Source organism: Pseudonaja textilis, chromosome 3, assembly GCF_049901715.1.
Source record: "Pseudonaja textilis isolate UNSWEBS1 chromosome 3, rPseTex1.2, whole genome shotgun sequence".
Classification (NCBI taxonomy): domain Eukaryota; kingdom Metazoa; phylum Chordata; class Lepidosauria; order Squamata; family Elapidae; genus Pseudonaja; species Pseudonaja textilis.
In genome coordinates this window covers 109170839-109188169 of record NC_141992.1, presented here as the reverse complement: position 1 = coordinate 109188169, position 17331 = coordinate 109170839, and the positions used below count along the sequence as shown (strand labels likewise).

The 17331-nt window shown below is 36.8% G+C and overlaps 1 protein-coding gene across 1 annotated transcript; it reads right to left on the bottom strand.

Moving 5' to 3' along the window:
• Positions 1-1938: 1938 nt before the first annotated feature.
• Positions 1939-16307, bottom strand: LOC113436520 (SEC23 homolog B, COPII component). The gene is made up of 13 exons (XM_026700975.2): positions 16128-16307; positions 15303-15418; positions 13587-13710; positions 13178-13258; positions 10685-10774; positions 9869-9975; positions 9056-9209; positions 6887-6964; positions 6470-6631; positions 6122-6208; positions 4156-4311; positions 2775-2840; positions 1939-2372 (listed from the first exon to the last, which is right to left on the bottom strand). The coding sequence occupies exons 1-13, from the start codon at positions 16254-16256 to the stop codon at positions 2283-2285; spliced, it is 1440 nt and encodes a 479-aa protein (XP_026556760.2). The 5' UTR covers positions 16257-16307; the 3' UTR covers positions 1939-2282.
• Between the last annotated feature and the right edge of the window lie 1024 nt (positions 16308-17331).

Here is a 17331-nt window from a genome sequence, read left to right as displayed (position 1 = left end):
TTAATTGCATTCACCCACCGAAAAGTCCAGGTAATAGTCCTTCAAAGAATTAATGGCAGCAACAGATCTTATCAGTTCCTTGCAATAATTACAAGGCCATGAGCTCCCAGCTGAAAGGCTGCAAATATAAGTTCTGGCAAGCAATCTCTGGCATGAAACACAATGAGAAGTCTTCAGAAAGATGAACTGTTGTCTCCTCCAACAACCACTCCCCTTTCCTTCTATTTATTCTCCCAGCCAGGAAGGGGGCAGTCAGCATCCACGTGCTTTGCTTCCTGAGTGACTCCCTGACTTCTGCTTTTCCCCTCTCCTCTCCTAACAACTCTGCGCATAGATGCATCTGGAACAGGCCCCAACTGTACTTCCTCTTTGCTCATATCAGTCTCTGAGGGCAGCTGTCTCTCCGATGACTGGAAAATGTCAGATGGCCCTGCCTCTATCTCTGCATCCAACAGAGCATCTATCAGAGCCTTCTCCAGACTCTAGAACTGGCCCAAATTCCTCCCCAACCCTCTCATCGTTCAATTCTGCCGCCAGCTCCACTGGCAGCTGACGAGCCACAACAAAAGCATCCACCCTTCTATCTGCCCTTTTTCAGAGTCCACGTTTCAGTCATAAGTAGTAGCAATTGGAAAAATATTGCACTAACTAATCTGCATTTGGTTGTGAGGCTGATGTCTTTACTCATTCAGATGTTATTTATGCATTTCTTCCAAGTGCTATACGCCTTCTTATAGTGGCTGCCTGATCAGAGTACAATGAGTGAATGAGCTGGATGTGGTATGATGGTATTCTCAGTTGTTTAAGGCAGGCAGTTCCAGAGCTTGTCATGATTAACAGTCAAAAGAATTTAATATTGTTAATGAAACACACATAGAGGTATTTTTGGTATACCTTTGTTTTTTCTATCATCCAGCGTAGACTGACAATATGATCACAAGTTCCTCTTCCTTTCTGAAATCCTGCTTATAAATCAGGTAGTTCTCTGTTGGCAGTTGGATTCAAACATTGCTGGATTATATTCAAGAGAATTTTACTCACTGTGGTATTAAGGCTTTCTTTACTTTGGGATAAATATTGACCTTTTCCATTTTTTGGCCATGCAATCAAAATGGGATAATTAGAAAAAGATTGAACCTAAGACTGAACCTAAGATTGAATCTAACAGAAGTTAGGGAGAAGTTATAACCAATCAGCACCCAATACAGGTTGTTCTTGACTTACGACAATTGAGCCCAAAATTTATGTTGCTAAGTGAAAAATTTGTTAAGTGAGTTTTGCCATTTCACATCTTTTCTTGCCACATCTCTTCAGTAAATCATTGCAGTTGTTAAGTTAGTAACATAATTGTTAAGTGAATTCGACTTCTCCATTGATTTTGCTTGTCAGAAGGTTGTAAAAGCTGATCACCTGACCCCAGGACACTGCAACCATTATAAATATGAGCCAGTTGTCAAATTTCCAAATATAAATAACATGATCATGGAGATGCTGCAATGGTCATAAATGGGGTCATGCCACTTTTTTTCAGTGCTGTTCTAACTTTGGTCACTAACTGAACTGTTGTAAATCGAGGACTACCTGTATATATAGAAATATTGTATTCACTAACTAAATCTTGTCAGTTGTGTAACTGTTTTTTGCATTTTTCTCTTTTTCTCATAGTTAAAGAATGTATATCTATTAAAGAAATTTTATTACAAAACAGAATCTTATGTGACTGCTGTTAGATTATTTTGCATCTTATACTATTTTAATATTCAGATAATTCCTCAATTTACATTTAACCATTTCTATCAATCTGTACTATGACTATTATTGTAATAAATAACTGTTCATAGTCTGGCAATACTAACTCATTGCATCTATCCAAGCCAGAAAATTAGGAATGGTAAACCTTTCACCCTGCCCCCAATAAGTGGTAGAGAACATAATACATTAAGGCTTAACACTATTATAAGGTTTATTTTGCTTAGTTGTAAGAGTAGAAATATGAACTATGCAGGACAGTATAAATGCAGATTTTGATCTTGGGATAAGTACATGAAAATGAAGAATTTATAGAAGTATATTAATAAGTTAAATCTAACATGTAAAATTCCCCTTTTTATATGGGTTAATTAAAACTTTGATTAAAAAAAGGAATGTTATTAATTTCTTGGTAGACTGTAATCTATCTGCAGCATGATTCAATAAGATTATTGAATTACAAAATTTACAGAATAACAGAGTTGGAAGGGATCTTGGAAATCTTCTAGTCTTTTGAGATTTTAGTATCAAAATTAGGATGCACTTGATACAGCCAGCTTTTTTAGATGATCCATGAATACTTGTAGACTAACATCATCTGTTAGTATAGGTGCACCAGGTTCCTGAAATAAGAAATTATAGTTTAGAAATAAAATCTGAGCCAACATAAAATGTGGTAAAGTTGGAAAACTACAGCATAATTCACATCATGTATTGTACTTTTATTGATTTCTATTTTTAAAAATTAAGACTTGAATGAATGAATGAATGAATGAATGAATATATGAATGAGTCAATGAATGAATGAATGTCCCAAGTCTAGTTTATGCTGTTTTGGCCCATAAACCATATAATTTATTGTCTATCTTTCAAACACTTTTAAACACAAGGAATTCCCAGTTAACAAAGCCCAACTCCACCCAATGGTCAAAATCAACTGACAAACTCCTGCTCCTTATGTAATGTATGTCATAAATTGTGAGTGCATGCACAATAGCCACAGAACCAAACACTTCATTACTTACTTGTCCCCATGTGTACAGATTATTATGCGTCTGAGAAGGATTCACTTTAGATAGGAGAAACCGTGCCTGTCAAAGCCAAAATAAGCAGTGTAGATGCAATATAATTAAAATTTGTCACATAAATTTGCCATTACTTGCATGTTTCCTTTTAATACAGCTCAGAATAAATTAAGTAGGATTATTTGAAAAGGAAAGAAAGTGGAAGAAAGAAAATAGGAAGCAAATTCATATTTTGAAATAACAAGTGCTTAAAGAACAGTTTCTGCTATAATCAGACAGAAGCCATTATCAGTAGCTTCCAGCTTAGACAACACTCAAGTAGTCCTGAGATTATGATCATTCATTCAGCAAACCCACAAAGTTATAATAGCCTTTTTACCCACCTACTCATCCCTAAGGCACCCCTGCACTTTGTAGTGCCTGTTCAAACACTCCCTCATGGCCCAATTAAGACTGCTATGACTAAGCATTGAAATAATGTGAAATATGCTTTACGACTGCAATGACTAGCAATGGAATTTCCAGTCCCAATTGTGATAACATGAGGACTACCCAAAGACTGCCAGCAAACAACAGTTGCCCCTCAAGACCCCAAAAGTGGCCAAGTTTTGGGTTATTCAGAAAAGTGAAAGGAAAAAGCCTAGGATTTAAACTCTGGAGACCAATGTATACACTTGACCACTATGTACCACAGTAGACAGATATGCTGCATATATAACTTCAGTGCCTTTGACTGCAATAAAGAAACTAGTTATGTTATTCTTTGAGTCTTCTGCTCAGTAAGCCAGTTTCTGAATAATCATTTAATTTCTGGAGAACTGGATTTTCAGCTAAGCCAATATATGGCCTAATATTAACAGATATTGCAAAAGTATGGATTTTTTAGTACGAACAAATATTTAACCAAGCCTGAGAGACTGCTGGACAGTGGACATTCATTTCTAGGCTTATAACTAGTCCTAGAACATTTTAATTCCTCTGGTCCTTGTCAAGTAGGACATTGCCAAGGACAAGACAGGCCAAAGTCCTGAAGCAGCTCAATAATACTAGAAAGAAGAAAAAAATCCCTCTTCTCTCAGGGAAAGATTGATGAAGCATTGGTTGTGCTTTCGTAATAATCTTGCAAAATAAATTGGGCAGAGATAATGACTGGCCCAAAGTTATCCCTGATGCCAGTCCATCACCTTAACTTGATTCTTGCCTGACCTTATCTTCAGAGTCAACTTGTGCTGGATGAGGTGAAATCTCTCCAAAAATTCAAGACTGACAGTGTGAAAACACTGGTATGATATATTACAAATATATTAAAGCCAACATTAACTATAAATATAGCTATGGCACCCTTTTTAAATGCACCTATAATTTTTTAAGTCTTCCTTACCTGGCTGCTTCCATGTTCTGTGTAAACATAGCGTGGCATTGGGAATCTTGTTTGTAAAATTTCTTCAGCATCATCCAGCGGAGCCTGAAGTAAATGCTTGAAGTTTTCATATTCTGGAATATCCTGATAACCAGCCTTACGCCACTGGGCAATAGTCTTATGGAAAACAATGTGGAAGGTATTAATTAAGGAACTTTCATAAATATTTGTCTTTTTACTGCCTAATTCAAATCATGTGCAAAATCCTTATATGATTTATTTCACATTTTAGAAAAACAATCAACGAAACCAAACAAATAAGATCAAGCAATTGTTTGGTGAAAATACCTTGCCTGAGAATATTAAAAAAAAATAGTTATGTAACTTTTATTTAACCACCAATACTTTGTGCTAGTTTGGTTCTAAGCCAATTGTGCTTTGTCTTATGCACAAAATGAAGGCAAAGAAAGGCATTTGCAGGAAAAGGAGCTTGTTATGACCCCAATCCACTTGTGGTTGCCATCAGTATTTGATACAGTCCCCTCATCTTTACAGCAAAGCTAATCAAATCACTTTAACCACCCAGATTTTTTTTTTTGGGGGGGGGATTTTTAACTCTGTTCTGCTTCCTTTAAGAATTTGTAATTTCAGAAGTAAATCCTTTGAAAAAACTATTTAATATGTCATAAAAGAAACCTGTTTGGGGGCCAGAACTCTCATATAGTATCACATCAGGTCACTTCTGATTCAGAATATTTATTTTCAGAGTACTGAAGTGTCCTAGGAAATACTTGGTTCTGACAGAAAAAGGAACTTTCTGGAATTCCTTGGAATTAACTAAATTTGCACATCTCTATAGTGAGAGATGAGATCACAGGACCTCACATCATATGAAGTGATAATAGTTGGAGTAGTTTTGAATTAGCATACGGAAATACAACTCTTGTTAATAAACAATAATTTAACTTACTGTTATTATGAGCCATTTCTCTATGGCATGTTTTTGCCAAATCATAGTAAAAATGATGCTTTATACAATGCAAATTCAGCCACAGTAGAAAAAAAAGTTATTAGACAGGGATATGCAAATCATTCCATGTATGGATCTTGGTGCTTCAGATCTATATAACAGGTACACCCATAATGTACCTGTTAGGAGCTCTTTAGTGAATATTAAATTAATATCCATTAAAGAGCTACAAATATTCAGTTAATATTTGTTTGAGTACAAGAGGAAACAGGATATAACACATTTCTGCTTTCTGGTGGTTTCCAGATTTTTTGCAGCCCAAACCAGGTATCCTTCTCTTTCTAGAGTACACATTCATGATTGACTGAGGCTTGATATTTACTGCACTAGTTTCTTCCTTTTATGCCATAAGGATAATGGAAATGGAAACATTAATTTATATCAAGGGATACATTTCTGATTAGTGATTTACACATACATAAAAAGACATAAACTTTGTCAGTGTGATATGACAGATTTTTCACCTTAAGATCATAGTCTGTGTTGTTCTTTTAGTATATGACTTGTATACTCTCAGTTCAGATAAGAAATAACACCACAGTGAACCTGAGATATCTGAGAGACTGCCTTACTCCGCAACACTCCTCTCCCTGATTATGGTCACCTGGAAAGGTTTGTTTCTAATAGTAGCCAGAGGCTGGCTGACACTCGGGAATGAGTTTTCGCTATAATTGCAAAGATTCTATGGAAGACATTCATTAGTTCACTGACTTTTAAGGAGGCTTTAGAAACTCTGACAATTAACCTACAATACTTAATTATTTATTTTACAAATTTTAATTTTTGCTAACAAAGTTATTTAATTCTATTTTAGCACAAGATTTTATAATTCTGATATATTTTCTGTTTTGTGCCTCACCTAGGGACCTTACCAATAGCTGATCAAAAGAACCAAACATATAATTTCCTTGTCATTCATAGAAATCAGTCATAACAAAGAATTAATTATTTATTTACCTCACCAAGATAGATAACAATCTGGAAAAAAGTATCCATCAGCAGAATCCTATCAGCAAGAATGCTGCTGCTATCCAATAGTACAGGCTATAGGACACAAAAAAGGAAAGTGTAATTTACAAATAAGAAGGTAAATATGACACAATTTTAACCAAACCTGATTTTGACTGCAGAATTTGAAAAAATGCACACCTAACATTTCGATTTTTTTCTTCCTTGACGACTGTAAATTTGAAAGATTTATTCATTTATTTGCTAATATTTTAAAATGCTACATTTTGAGCATACATCAATTTTATTTTTTTAACACTATTTTCAATCAACTTTCATCAAACATAGGAGAATCACCTCAGGTGGTCCATAGAATGAGTAAGAATAAAGTATAGGCTGAATCATAATAAGAGATTGGGTCAAATCCTGCCTGGCAAAGTGATGACGGTAATAGGAAGATTCATCTGGGCTGTTATTGAATACTTGAAGGAATGGAGATCGTCGCAAATGGAACATGAACTAAATGGAACAGAAAAAAACAACATAAGTCATATTGAATATAATTAAAATATCTATTTTAATCTTCATTTCCTGTCTCTTTGCTTGTCTGAATTATTTTGAGATACAAATACAAAAAAGAAAAGGCATGTACCAAACATAAAATGTTTTACTATTTAATACAGTCTTCTGATAACCATAGAATTGACTTGGAGGCAAACTGCTACTTTTTATGAATTGTTTTATTTCTTTTAAAATTTTTGAGATAGATCTTACCTGGGGGTACAAGGAGAATGAATCAGACAGCCTAAAAGAATTTGGATCATCTTTGTTGTATTGTCCAAACTTTTGACACTGTTGGAGAAATATACAGATCTCAATAATCCTTAAAAGACAATATAAATTTTACAAAGGAACAAGGAAGGAAAATAAATACATTACCTGCAGTAAAAAAAAATCAAAAATATTGTTCATAATACCAAAGAAATAAAATTTGTCACTTTATCTCCTGTGTTTCTAATATGCCTAATATCCAAAATTACATTTTATAAAAGGATATTGTTTCAAAATTATTAGGACATAATTGCTTTTAAGGACATCAAATGCACAACATCATAACATGATAGATTGCAAAAGCCAAATGGAGACTTTGTAAAGCATTTGATGGTATCTGGTAAATTTATATGTAATTAATTGGGATTAAATTTTGTGGTCAGCTTTGAACAATCATATTTTGGCTTAAAACAAGCTCAGGATTTAACAATACACTGATTTATAGAAGCTGTCAGTATCCCTGAACACTAAGACAGGTGTGCTGTTTGGTAAAAAAAAACACACTTAATTTGAAGATTGAATTTTAGCTTCCACCAGAAATGTTTGACCTCTTCCTGAAACAATACTACAATACAAACAATACTACAATTAGAGTAGCATTACATAATGCTCAGGTGCCACTGGCTTCCTTAGATAATTGCTATGGCAAATATCATATTTGGGCAATTATGTTTAGCATCCAAGCTGTAACTATTCTCAAGCCCGTCAGCTTTGACAACTTTTAATTCAGGCTTTGATTACATCTTGATCCGACCACTGCAACATGCTCTTTGTAAAAGTGGGCAGAAATTTAAATTGGTACCAGCGAGGCTCCTACTTAAAGAGTTTGTCACTGGTACTGCATGATGCTTATAATTGGTTTAATCTCATTATCTTATTTATTTATTCATTTATTCATTCATTCATTCTTTTTACAAATAAGGCAGTGAACATATCAACTACTACTCCTATTTTCCTCACAAAAACAATCCTGTGACTGTTGGGCTGAGATAGAGTGACTGGCCCAAAGTTACCCAGCTGGTTTCCAGGGGTGATTTGAACTCATGATCTCCCGCTATCAGGAGCAAGAAACTAGGAGCCAGGATAGGGATTCCATTTTGGTACTGTTCTTGACACTGCCCTCGGGCTCAGCCTGGTCCACTCCTACACTTGCTTTCTATCCTAGTGCCTTAACCACTAGACCAAATTAGACACTAAGATTTATATGAAAGGGCATTCTCAAGATGACCTTGTTTTCAAAGTTTTCTTTCTTAGGCAAAAAGAAGAAGGCCCCCTCCAGAATCATGTCTAGGCTAACAAAGGTACTTTCTTAAGAGCAGCATCTGGCTCCCATTCCCTGTGCTTTTAGAAGAACAGCCAAAATCTTCTTGACCAGTTTTTAATATTTTGCCATTGATAGTCAAGTTGAATATCCATATACTATTAACCTCTCATTATCATGACCTTTAATTGAACAAAACGGTACATAATAGGGCAACAATTTTCAATCAAGGTACCTCAAATGAGCTAACTTACAAAACATGACCAAAATCAGAGCCCCTTGACTCCCAAGGAAATGAAGTTTGAGAAAGTTGGGACAGTTTCCTAGCCCATCTTGCATTCCTTGTTCCCTCCCTCATCCAGAAGCAGCCACTAAAAAAAAAATTGCCTGCTAAGGAAAAATTTTGATAGCTCCCTCCTAAATTCACACAAAAAAACTCAAAGGGGAAGCCAGCAGGAAGTTGCTCCTGCTCCTAATGTTGTTGTTTTTTTTGGCCTGCCTTTGGTCATTTTGTTTCCCTGTTTAGATAAGGAAATATACGTATTTGGAATCTAATGGGACATTGGTTGTCTAGTCCATCTCAGTAGTACAATTTGGCCACTTAAAATGAATTATATCCAAGTGTCTTATTCTTTTTTGAACTAGCTAAACGTCACAAAATGAATTTGTATGTATTGGACCAATTATTTTTTGAAAAGCAAATTGAATACATACTAATCAGCATTTACACCAGGAATTTTCAAGACAAGGATCAAAGCTTTTGGAATGCAGAGTGATGAGGGGAGTACGTCTGATCAAGTAACCATCTTTTCAATTCTAAAATTCATAGGCTTACAATAGATCATACTCACAAGTCTAATTAGTTGCCTATCCAGCCATCGCAAGACATCAGGGCCTTCCTCTGATTCAGCTCTGTAGACACCCAATCGAGCCATCAGGACAGCAGCTGCTTCTTGGTCAAATGCAGCTTCAATGTGCTGCAACTGACTCTGTGCATCTGCCCAACTAATTAATGGCAAGAATTAGTGAAATTTAGATTAAATGCTATAAAGAACAGTCTACCGATCATTTACAGACGCTTATGTTTGTTCTAAATCATTTTATATCAGCTACAAAAATGAACTGATGGTCCATCTCAGTTTCATAAACTATTTTATTTCTGGTTTATACAATACACCATGGTAGAGTCCCTTAATCACAATTTATAATCACATATTGGTTTTGATTAGTTTATCTTAAACCATGGCTGAGCGTATTATCCAAATCTCTGATTAGCTGAGTATCAGCAACCATCACTTGATAGTTAGGCATATTTCTTTCATCTCCGATGAAGCGGAGATTAGTGAAGATCATGAGGGAGTGGGGAAAACACAGCTGACCTTCACCTCAAATGTAAGGTTCTGATTCCCCATAGGATTGCTATATTTTTCCCTTCATTTTTCAATTAGTAGAAGGAAGACTATAGAAGACCACCACAAAGATGGTTGGAAAGGCCAGCTTAATAGAGAAACCAGTTGAAATCTACCCATCTGTGGGACAATCAGGAGCCCATCCCATCAGTCACAATGCTAAGTATGCTGTTAATGTGGCTCAAGCAATACAATCTTTGCAACAAAGAAATGCAGCCAACAGAACCAAACCTAAGTATCACAAATTATTCTCACTTTCTAGCAACAGTAGTCACACGAATGCGCCTCTGTGTACTGGAATGCTGATAATGCGTAACAAATTGGATAGCTCCTCTTCCACCCTGAGGTATTGGAGAGCTGTGCTGAAAGTTAATGAGATAAAAGTTGCCTAAGATACACCTTACATTTTAAAGACAGGTTGACAACATCATACAGGAGAAAAATGAAGTACAAGCAGTATAATATACTCATTTACAACTAACACACCGGCTTCTTGGAGGCACAGAGAATACAAACACTAATATATAGTTCCAAGAGTAATTAAAACTAGATTGGAAGTGCAATAAACAATTTCTGCCTTCAAATGTGGTTTAAATAACATAAAGCAGATTTCTTTTTACTCTTAGTAAGTAGGCCTAGAGCTGTCATTGAATAAAAGTCTGAGTTCCTGAAAAGACCACCCAGAATTTTAAATGATGGGGGGAGGAGAACAAGAACGTGAGCATTAGCTGCTCTTAATTCTAATAAAATCTCCATTAATCTCAAGTAGAGGACTTGGAACCTAGATATTCAAACAGGTGATGCTAGTGTTTCCTACTTGCATTGTAGCTCAGTAATACCTCTTCTTGGTCCATAACTAGATTCTTTTAAAAATATTTTATATATTTCACTCAAAAGACTTCTCTGACTTATCTAAACATCTACTGATCTTTAATGGCGTCAAAATTTCAGCAATATAGGCTGATGGAATAACAGTATTTTTCTGCAGATTGCTGTCTCCTCAGCCTCCTCACCAATGGATTCTGCACTATATACAACGTTACAAAGGTTTTTAAAAAAATCTAGGCTCACCTGATTTACTACTTCAAAATAAATGGCAAGAGTCATGGTGGGGTCAAGTCCACAAATTTTCCATTGGTATGTGCCACCTATTCCAAGCTCCTGTGAGACAATTCAAAATTCAGGTTTTATTCTAAAATCTTGTCGTATGTTATGTCATATGTAGACAGACAGACAGATAGACAGACAGACAGACAGAGAGACAGACAGACATGTTTAATAAATGTAAACCTATAAAAAGAAGACTAAGTACAGGTAGTCTTCAACTTACAATAGTTTGTTTAAGCACCATTCCAAGTTACAACCAAACTGAGAAAAAGATTTATGACCATTTTTCACACATATGACTGTTGCAGCATCCCCATGCTTGGCAACTGACTCCTACATATGACGGTTGCAGAGTCTCAGGGTCATGTGATCACCGTTTGTGATCTACTGACAAGCAAAGTGAATGGGGAATCCAGATTCACTTAACCATGTTACTAACTTAGCAATTGCAACAACTGATTCATTTAACTGTGGAAAGAAAGATCATAAAACGGAGGAAAACTCATTTATTTAATAAGTATCTTCCTTACCAATGGAAACTTTGGGCTCAGTTGTGGTCATAAGTCGAGGAGGACCAGTTCATTAAACTACAAATAACAAAGACTTGTTTATGCTAGTAAGTAAATGTGAAAAACCTAAAATAGTGGGCTCTTTTGTAAGTGTTTATTCTTAAGTGGGCTTACTCCTAAACAAGATTTCTGTCAAAGGTGAAGAATTTGCTACAATTAAATATTATTCTTGGTCACCAAAAAATAACATTTCTAGTTCTCTCACTATAACCCAAATCAATCTATTTTCCAGAAAACATTTTTCCACTACTTCTTTTCTGCACTGCTATTTTCCTTCTTTTCTTCTCCTCTCCAGTCTGCCCTACCCACACAAAAACTTTTCATATTTCTGCAGCCCCCATAAGTGCATCACAAGAACCAAAAATTATTCCTTCTAACCATTATTTCTTTTGCTCTTTGCATACTCTTGACAGTCTTTTTCCAAAAATCAGTCATTTCTCAGCAGCATAACAAATTGTCATATATTCTAAATAAAGAGTAAGAAATGGTTTTTGCTATTCAAGAATTCCCTGTTTAAAGAATGTTTAAATCCAAGGAAAATTGGGGTGAAACTATTTTTATCCTTTTTGTTGTTTTGTTCTGTTTTAATAAAATAGCACTAAATTTCAATTCAATAATTGTGAAAGAATCTACTGTTAATTAGCCCTTGCTAATTATCCACCTCTGATTTGGGTAACCAATACACCCATATCATATTTGTGTAGATAGTCCTCAAGATACCACTGTAGTGGAGCCGGCCCATCATGGTCACATGTACCAACAGCCATCCCCATCCCTGGTCTCCCAAATGCAAGTTAAATAAGGTTGTCAAGTGAAGCACAAGGCGATTATGGGGTGGGGGAGATCCTTGAAAGCCTACTGCAGGCCCATGCTCACCTGCTCCAGCCCTCTCAAGGCCTCCCCATTCCCCGAGGTACTCCTCACTCCGCTTCTGCTCCTTGGATCTCCAAAGGCTTTTCCCCACATCCACCGTTCCACCATTTCTTTAAGCCTCATTTACACCCCAAGAAGCAAAATATTCTCTTCTTCACTTACTTTTTGAAGAGTGGGAATGATGTTTACTATTACCAGAATGCAATTTGGCAGCTAGAAATATGGCAGCCAGATTTTGGAATTGTACCATGTGACTGAGGGACAAAGCGACCTGTTCTGCTTCATTAACATGGTTTGCATAGCCTTTCTGAGACATGAACAGCCTTTCAGTGCCTGGAGATTTCTGAAAGGCTGGGCTGACCATGTTAGTGAAGCAGAACTAGACTACCTATACACCATGTTTCCAGCTATTGAACTGCATTCTGGTATCACTGTTGTTTCTAGAATCATGGGACAAACCTCTCCGTTTTGCTACCTTAATGCAGTTTGCACAGAAGCTTTCTGCAGTGCTGTACAATCTCATTATGACAGCAAAATGGAGTGGTTTGGCTTGTGGCCAGCATTTTATCTCACCCATAGGCGGGTGAGTGCAAAATGGCAGCCAGTTCTGCAGCACTGCACAAACCATATGAAGGCAACAAAATGGAGTGGTTTATCCCTTGCCCATGCTGGATGATTGCACCATGTAGCTGAGCAACCCATTCCAGCACTATGGAAAGCTTTGGAGTTCATATCTAGGTGAGGAGGATTGTGTGGGATTTGGTGGGGTGGGAATCAGCCTTAAGGCCATCAGCGAAATGCTTATAGGCATGAGGGGGGGAGGAGCTACAAACATCCCTGCAAATGATCATAAGGGTGAATGAATGTGAGGGCACTTCAATGGCCATAACTTCACAACCAGGTCATAAGTATCTTGGGGGGGGGGATTATCCGCCATAACTTCAAAAGACCAATAAGCACCTATTGTAAGTCGAGAACTACCTGTGCTTCTTACCCATCACCAAAGGAAACTTACATTTTCAGAAACACTTGGCCCTTTGGCATTTAAGGATACACATGGTCCAATAGCTCCAGCTATCTTCAGTTCTCTACAAGTCTATAATAAAAAAAGTTCCAAATTAAACTCCAAGCAATAACTGCCTAACTGATCTCTTGATGATACCTCAGCATGACAAACCTTTCCTTCCAAGACCCTTCATTTAGAACTGTGAGTTTCAAATAACATAGAGATGATAAAATATTGAGATAGTTCAACAATGATGTTAGCTTCCTATTACTGCACAGAAACTATCCTGTTCCATCATGAGAGAGTAAGTAAAGGATGGAAAATCTTTCTGAAACCAAAAGCAACAGTAAGCAATGTAGATTACCAATTCCTTTGGTTAGGAAAATATTCAATTATAAGCAGTACCTGTGACACTTACTTTCACTTCTAGAGTTGCTCCAAAAGCCATTCGGAATTCTCCACTGACATTTTTGCTAAACAATCTCTGGAACGTTTGCTTGAAGAGAGAAGTATTAAAAGAATCTCCCATCACCATATAACCCCTGAGGAAAAAAAAGTCAATAAAATATTGAGAATATTTCCTGAAGTGACATAGATCGTAACATTGGTTCCTTGGTTTTTCTTATTGCATTATGTGAATCTAGCCATCATAGTTTGTAAAGCATGGTTTATGTCTAGAATTTTGTGGGAACTAAGCCAATTATAGCTTGTTGAACAAACAATAACTCAGCAGGGAAATGTAATACTATATGAAAATGACCTTGGGAGACCAGGTGAAGAAATGCTGCCTAGGGAGCACAGCCCACAGTTCCATAATGAGTGGAGAAAAAGACTCAGGAGGAATCTTCTCTAAGGCTGTAAAGGCAGGAAAAATGTTCTTTCACATTACAGGTACTTGACTTATAAGCATTTGTTCAGCAATCGTTGGAAGTTACAGTGTCACTGAACAAAGTGACTTGTGAATGGTCCCTGAATTTATGGCTATTGCACCCTGCAGTCACGTAATCAAAATTCGGTCACTTGGCAGCCACCTACACTTATGACCACAGGGGCGCTTCAACTCCCTCCACCTGCCTATCTCCCTCCATATCTATGCCCTTTGGCCCCCTGCACTCTGTGGCCCCTGCTGCCTTAAGCCATCTTGCTCTCTCTACTGATGGAGCATGTCTGGCCTGGTTCTTAGCAGAGTCACTAAGAGCAAGTAGGTGGCCATGTAAATCATCTAAATAAATAAACACAGCTGTTGACTGCATAACATTTCCTAAAGTCGCAAATGGCAATTTCCTTGTGAGTCTTCAAGAAGATGACCTTACATGACCAGCAGCTGCCTTGCAGACATGCCTTGTCATCAGCAAGAGCAAGTAGATAGCGAAAGTCAGCTGGGCAGAATTCAGGTTGTCAGAGGCTTCAGAGTGTAGGGAGGCTGGACTGCTTTGGGGAAACTGGAGTACTGGATTGTACTGCTGGGCTGGGCTGGGCCAGCTGAAGCTTCAAGGAATGCCTGCAGCTTCATGCTGCGCTGTGCCTCAGGGTTTTTTTTGCAGCCCCAGAGCTTCAGTGTGCCGAGAAGCTCAGAGCTACAGCATGGTAAGCAGCCGCAGAGTCACACAAAGGCTGCATTCTGCCCCACAAAGCAGGGTCCAGGATGGCTAAAAGGCCAGATGTGAAAGGGTAATAGGAAATTGGGAGAAGTTGAAGGGGAGGCAGTCCTTACTGGGGAAGAACTGAGGCTTGGCACCAGGAGGGATCAAGCCCAGAATGGCTTTGATTGGGGTGCGTCATTGGTTAATGACCAGTGGAATTTAGTCATTAACAATGGCAATGAGGAATGCTAGGATTACTACTGCTAAGCAACGCAGTCATGAGACATTGCACATTATGATCACACTGTATAGTGACAGAAGTTTGAGGCCCAATTACCTTTATAACATGACTATATATGCATATGGCTTCTAAATTACCTAAAAGATAAATGCAGCGATTTCAAATCACCACTTCTTCTAAATGTACACATGACTTTTACTAAGCATTTTCTCCCCAGGGTGATAGAAAGAGTTTAGAATATCTGTGCTAATCAAGAAATTTATCTCTTATTTGTAACAAATAACATTTTTACCCAAGATTAAGAACATACCCAGTTACATTTGTACAACACTTTATCTCCAAAAGACCAGTCTGATCAAGAGCACATGCATAAATATCAATGCAGTGTCCATTAGCAGCAGCACGATTAGACAATGCCTCATAATGCTGTGGAAATACAACAGTTTTAAGTTATTTTAAATGACAGTTATGAGAAAAGATTATTCAAAATTGTTTAGCATGATCTAAAGGCACATAATACAACAGTGTTGCTGACCTTAGATCTAAATTGGTAAGGGTTTGCATGTTCTATATACAAAGCTGTGTGGAATTACTCAATAAACATTAACAATAATTGGCTGCTGAGAGGTTTCCAGACCATTTGTGCTATAACAAAAATGTCTTGAAGAAGAGCGCTGATACAACTGAGAAACCACAAAGACTAATTTAAATGCAAGAAATGCAGTGTTACTTAAGGTGTCTGAACAGAGGTTTTATGTTAAAATTCAAAGTGAGAACAGTGTATGTCCAAAAAACTTAAATCAGGAAATAGTAGCATGAAAGGGGTTCAAGAGATAAAGGAAATAAAGGAACAGGTTCTTAATAAACCATGTTGGGCAAATGCAGACAAAGATCCAAAAGAAAGGAAGTCAACTAGAAACTAATATAAAAGATAAACTGGATTAAATAATAGCACACAGCATATAAAGATTTGTAATTGTAGAAATATCAAAAAAACAAGGCAGCTGAAGACAAAATGAAAAAGCAATCAAGAATGCAAAGTTTCTGAAATTATTCACAGTGAAAGGTAAGTTCAGCAGAAGGTATGGAAGATAATGTTTATCTGATAGAATTCAAACTGGACACGAATCCTTACTTTCATAGCTTTCTTCATGAATCGTGCATTGTCTTTCTCTATATCATGCCACGAACGAATCGGAGTTTTCAGCTCATCTCCTACCACCATGCCTGGCCCTTGAGTTGCTGGCCCTCCAGTAAACAACATTATTCTAGCCCCAGTATTTGGAAATGATCCCTTGAAAGTGGGGTGGGGGGAAACAGAATAAGAAAAAAACAGATGATATAAATTACTAAACTAGTTGTCAAGAATGTAGTTGACTATATCTATCTCATTTGCGAATTAGATCATAAGTTGCATTCTTTTAAAGACTTATTTCCCACAGTATCTACCTGGCCAATCATCTATCAGGACCCCAGAAGTGCACCCTGGTCTGTTGCAGTGGCTGGAAAAATTTGAATAGCTCTAACCCGACTAGTGTTTTAAAGGATCCTAAAGACCTTGCTGTTCATCCAGGCTTTTGGGCAAGGGTGACAGAAGCCCACATTAGATTATGTGGGTTGTTTTCTTTTGTTCCCATCTCATTTTTCATCCTTGCCATCTTTATTCTTTATTTTTGTTGCTTTTGTTGTCTTTAATGTTTTAAGCAATTGAGAGCAGCATGGTAGCCTAGTGATGAAGATACTTGTCTCCCATTCTTCAGAAATTTAAGACTTCTATTCTAGGTAGTAGCAGATGTTTCTCTCCTAGGGCACAAATAAAAAATATCTGCTGCAAACTTTGCATGGTGTCAGGAAGGGCATCCAGCCAGTAAATACTCAACTTTTTCCAGTCACCCTGACTCTACTCTGAATTAAGGGATTACAGGGTTATGAAAGTGACATTTTTTAACGTTTTAAGCAATTTGAAAAACATTAAGAGTTGCTGCAGTTAGGTGGCATATATATTTAGTATTATAATTATACTGTACAGAAAGGTAGACAGAAATGATGCAAAAAAGAAAAAATATATAAACTAAAGGGAAAATATACTTTTAAAAAATCAGTAAATTTGAGCAGTCTTCTTTCAGTATTTCAAATGGTTTAAAAATTTGATTTGTAACAAGCTAGTAGGGGACATGCATAAGTGCACCACTGTCCCTGTCCCATTGTTTCTTTTTTATTGTTCTTATATGTATCCATTTCATGTATTCATAACTATGTTTATACTACTTATACCTGTTATAATTGCTTGACAAAATAAATAAATAAAAATAAAAAGTTGATTTAAAGTATTAATACCC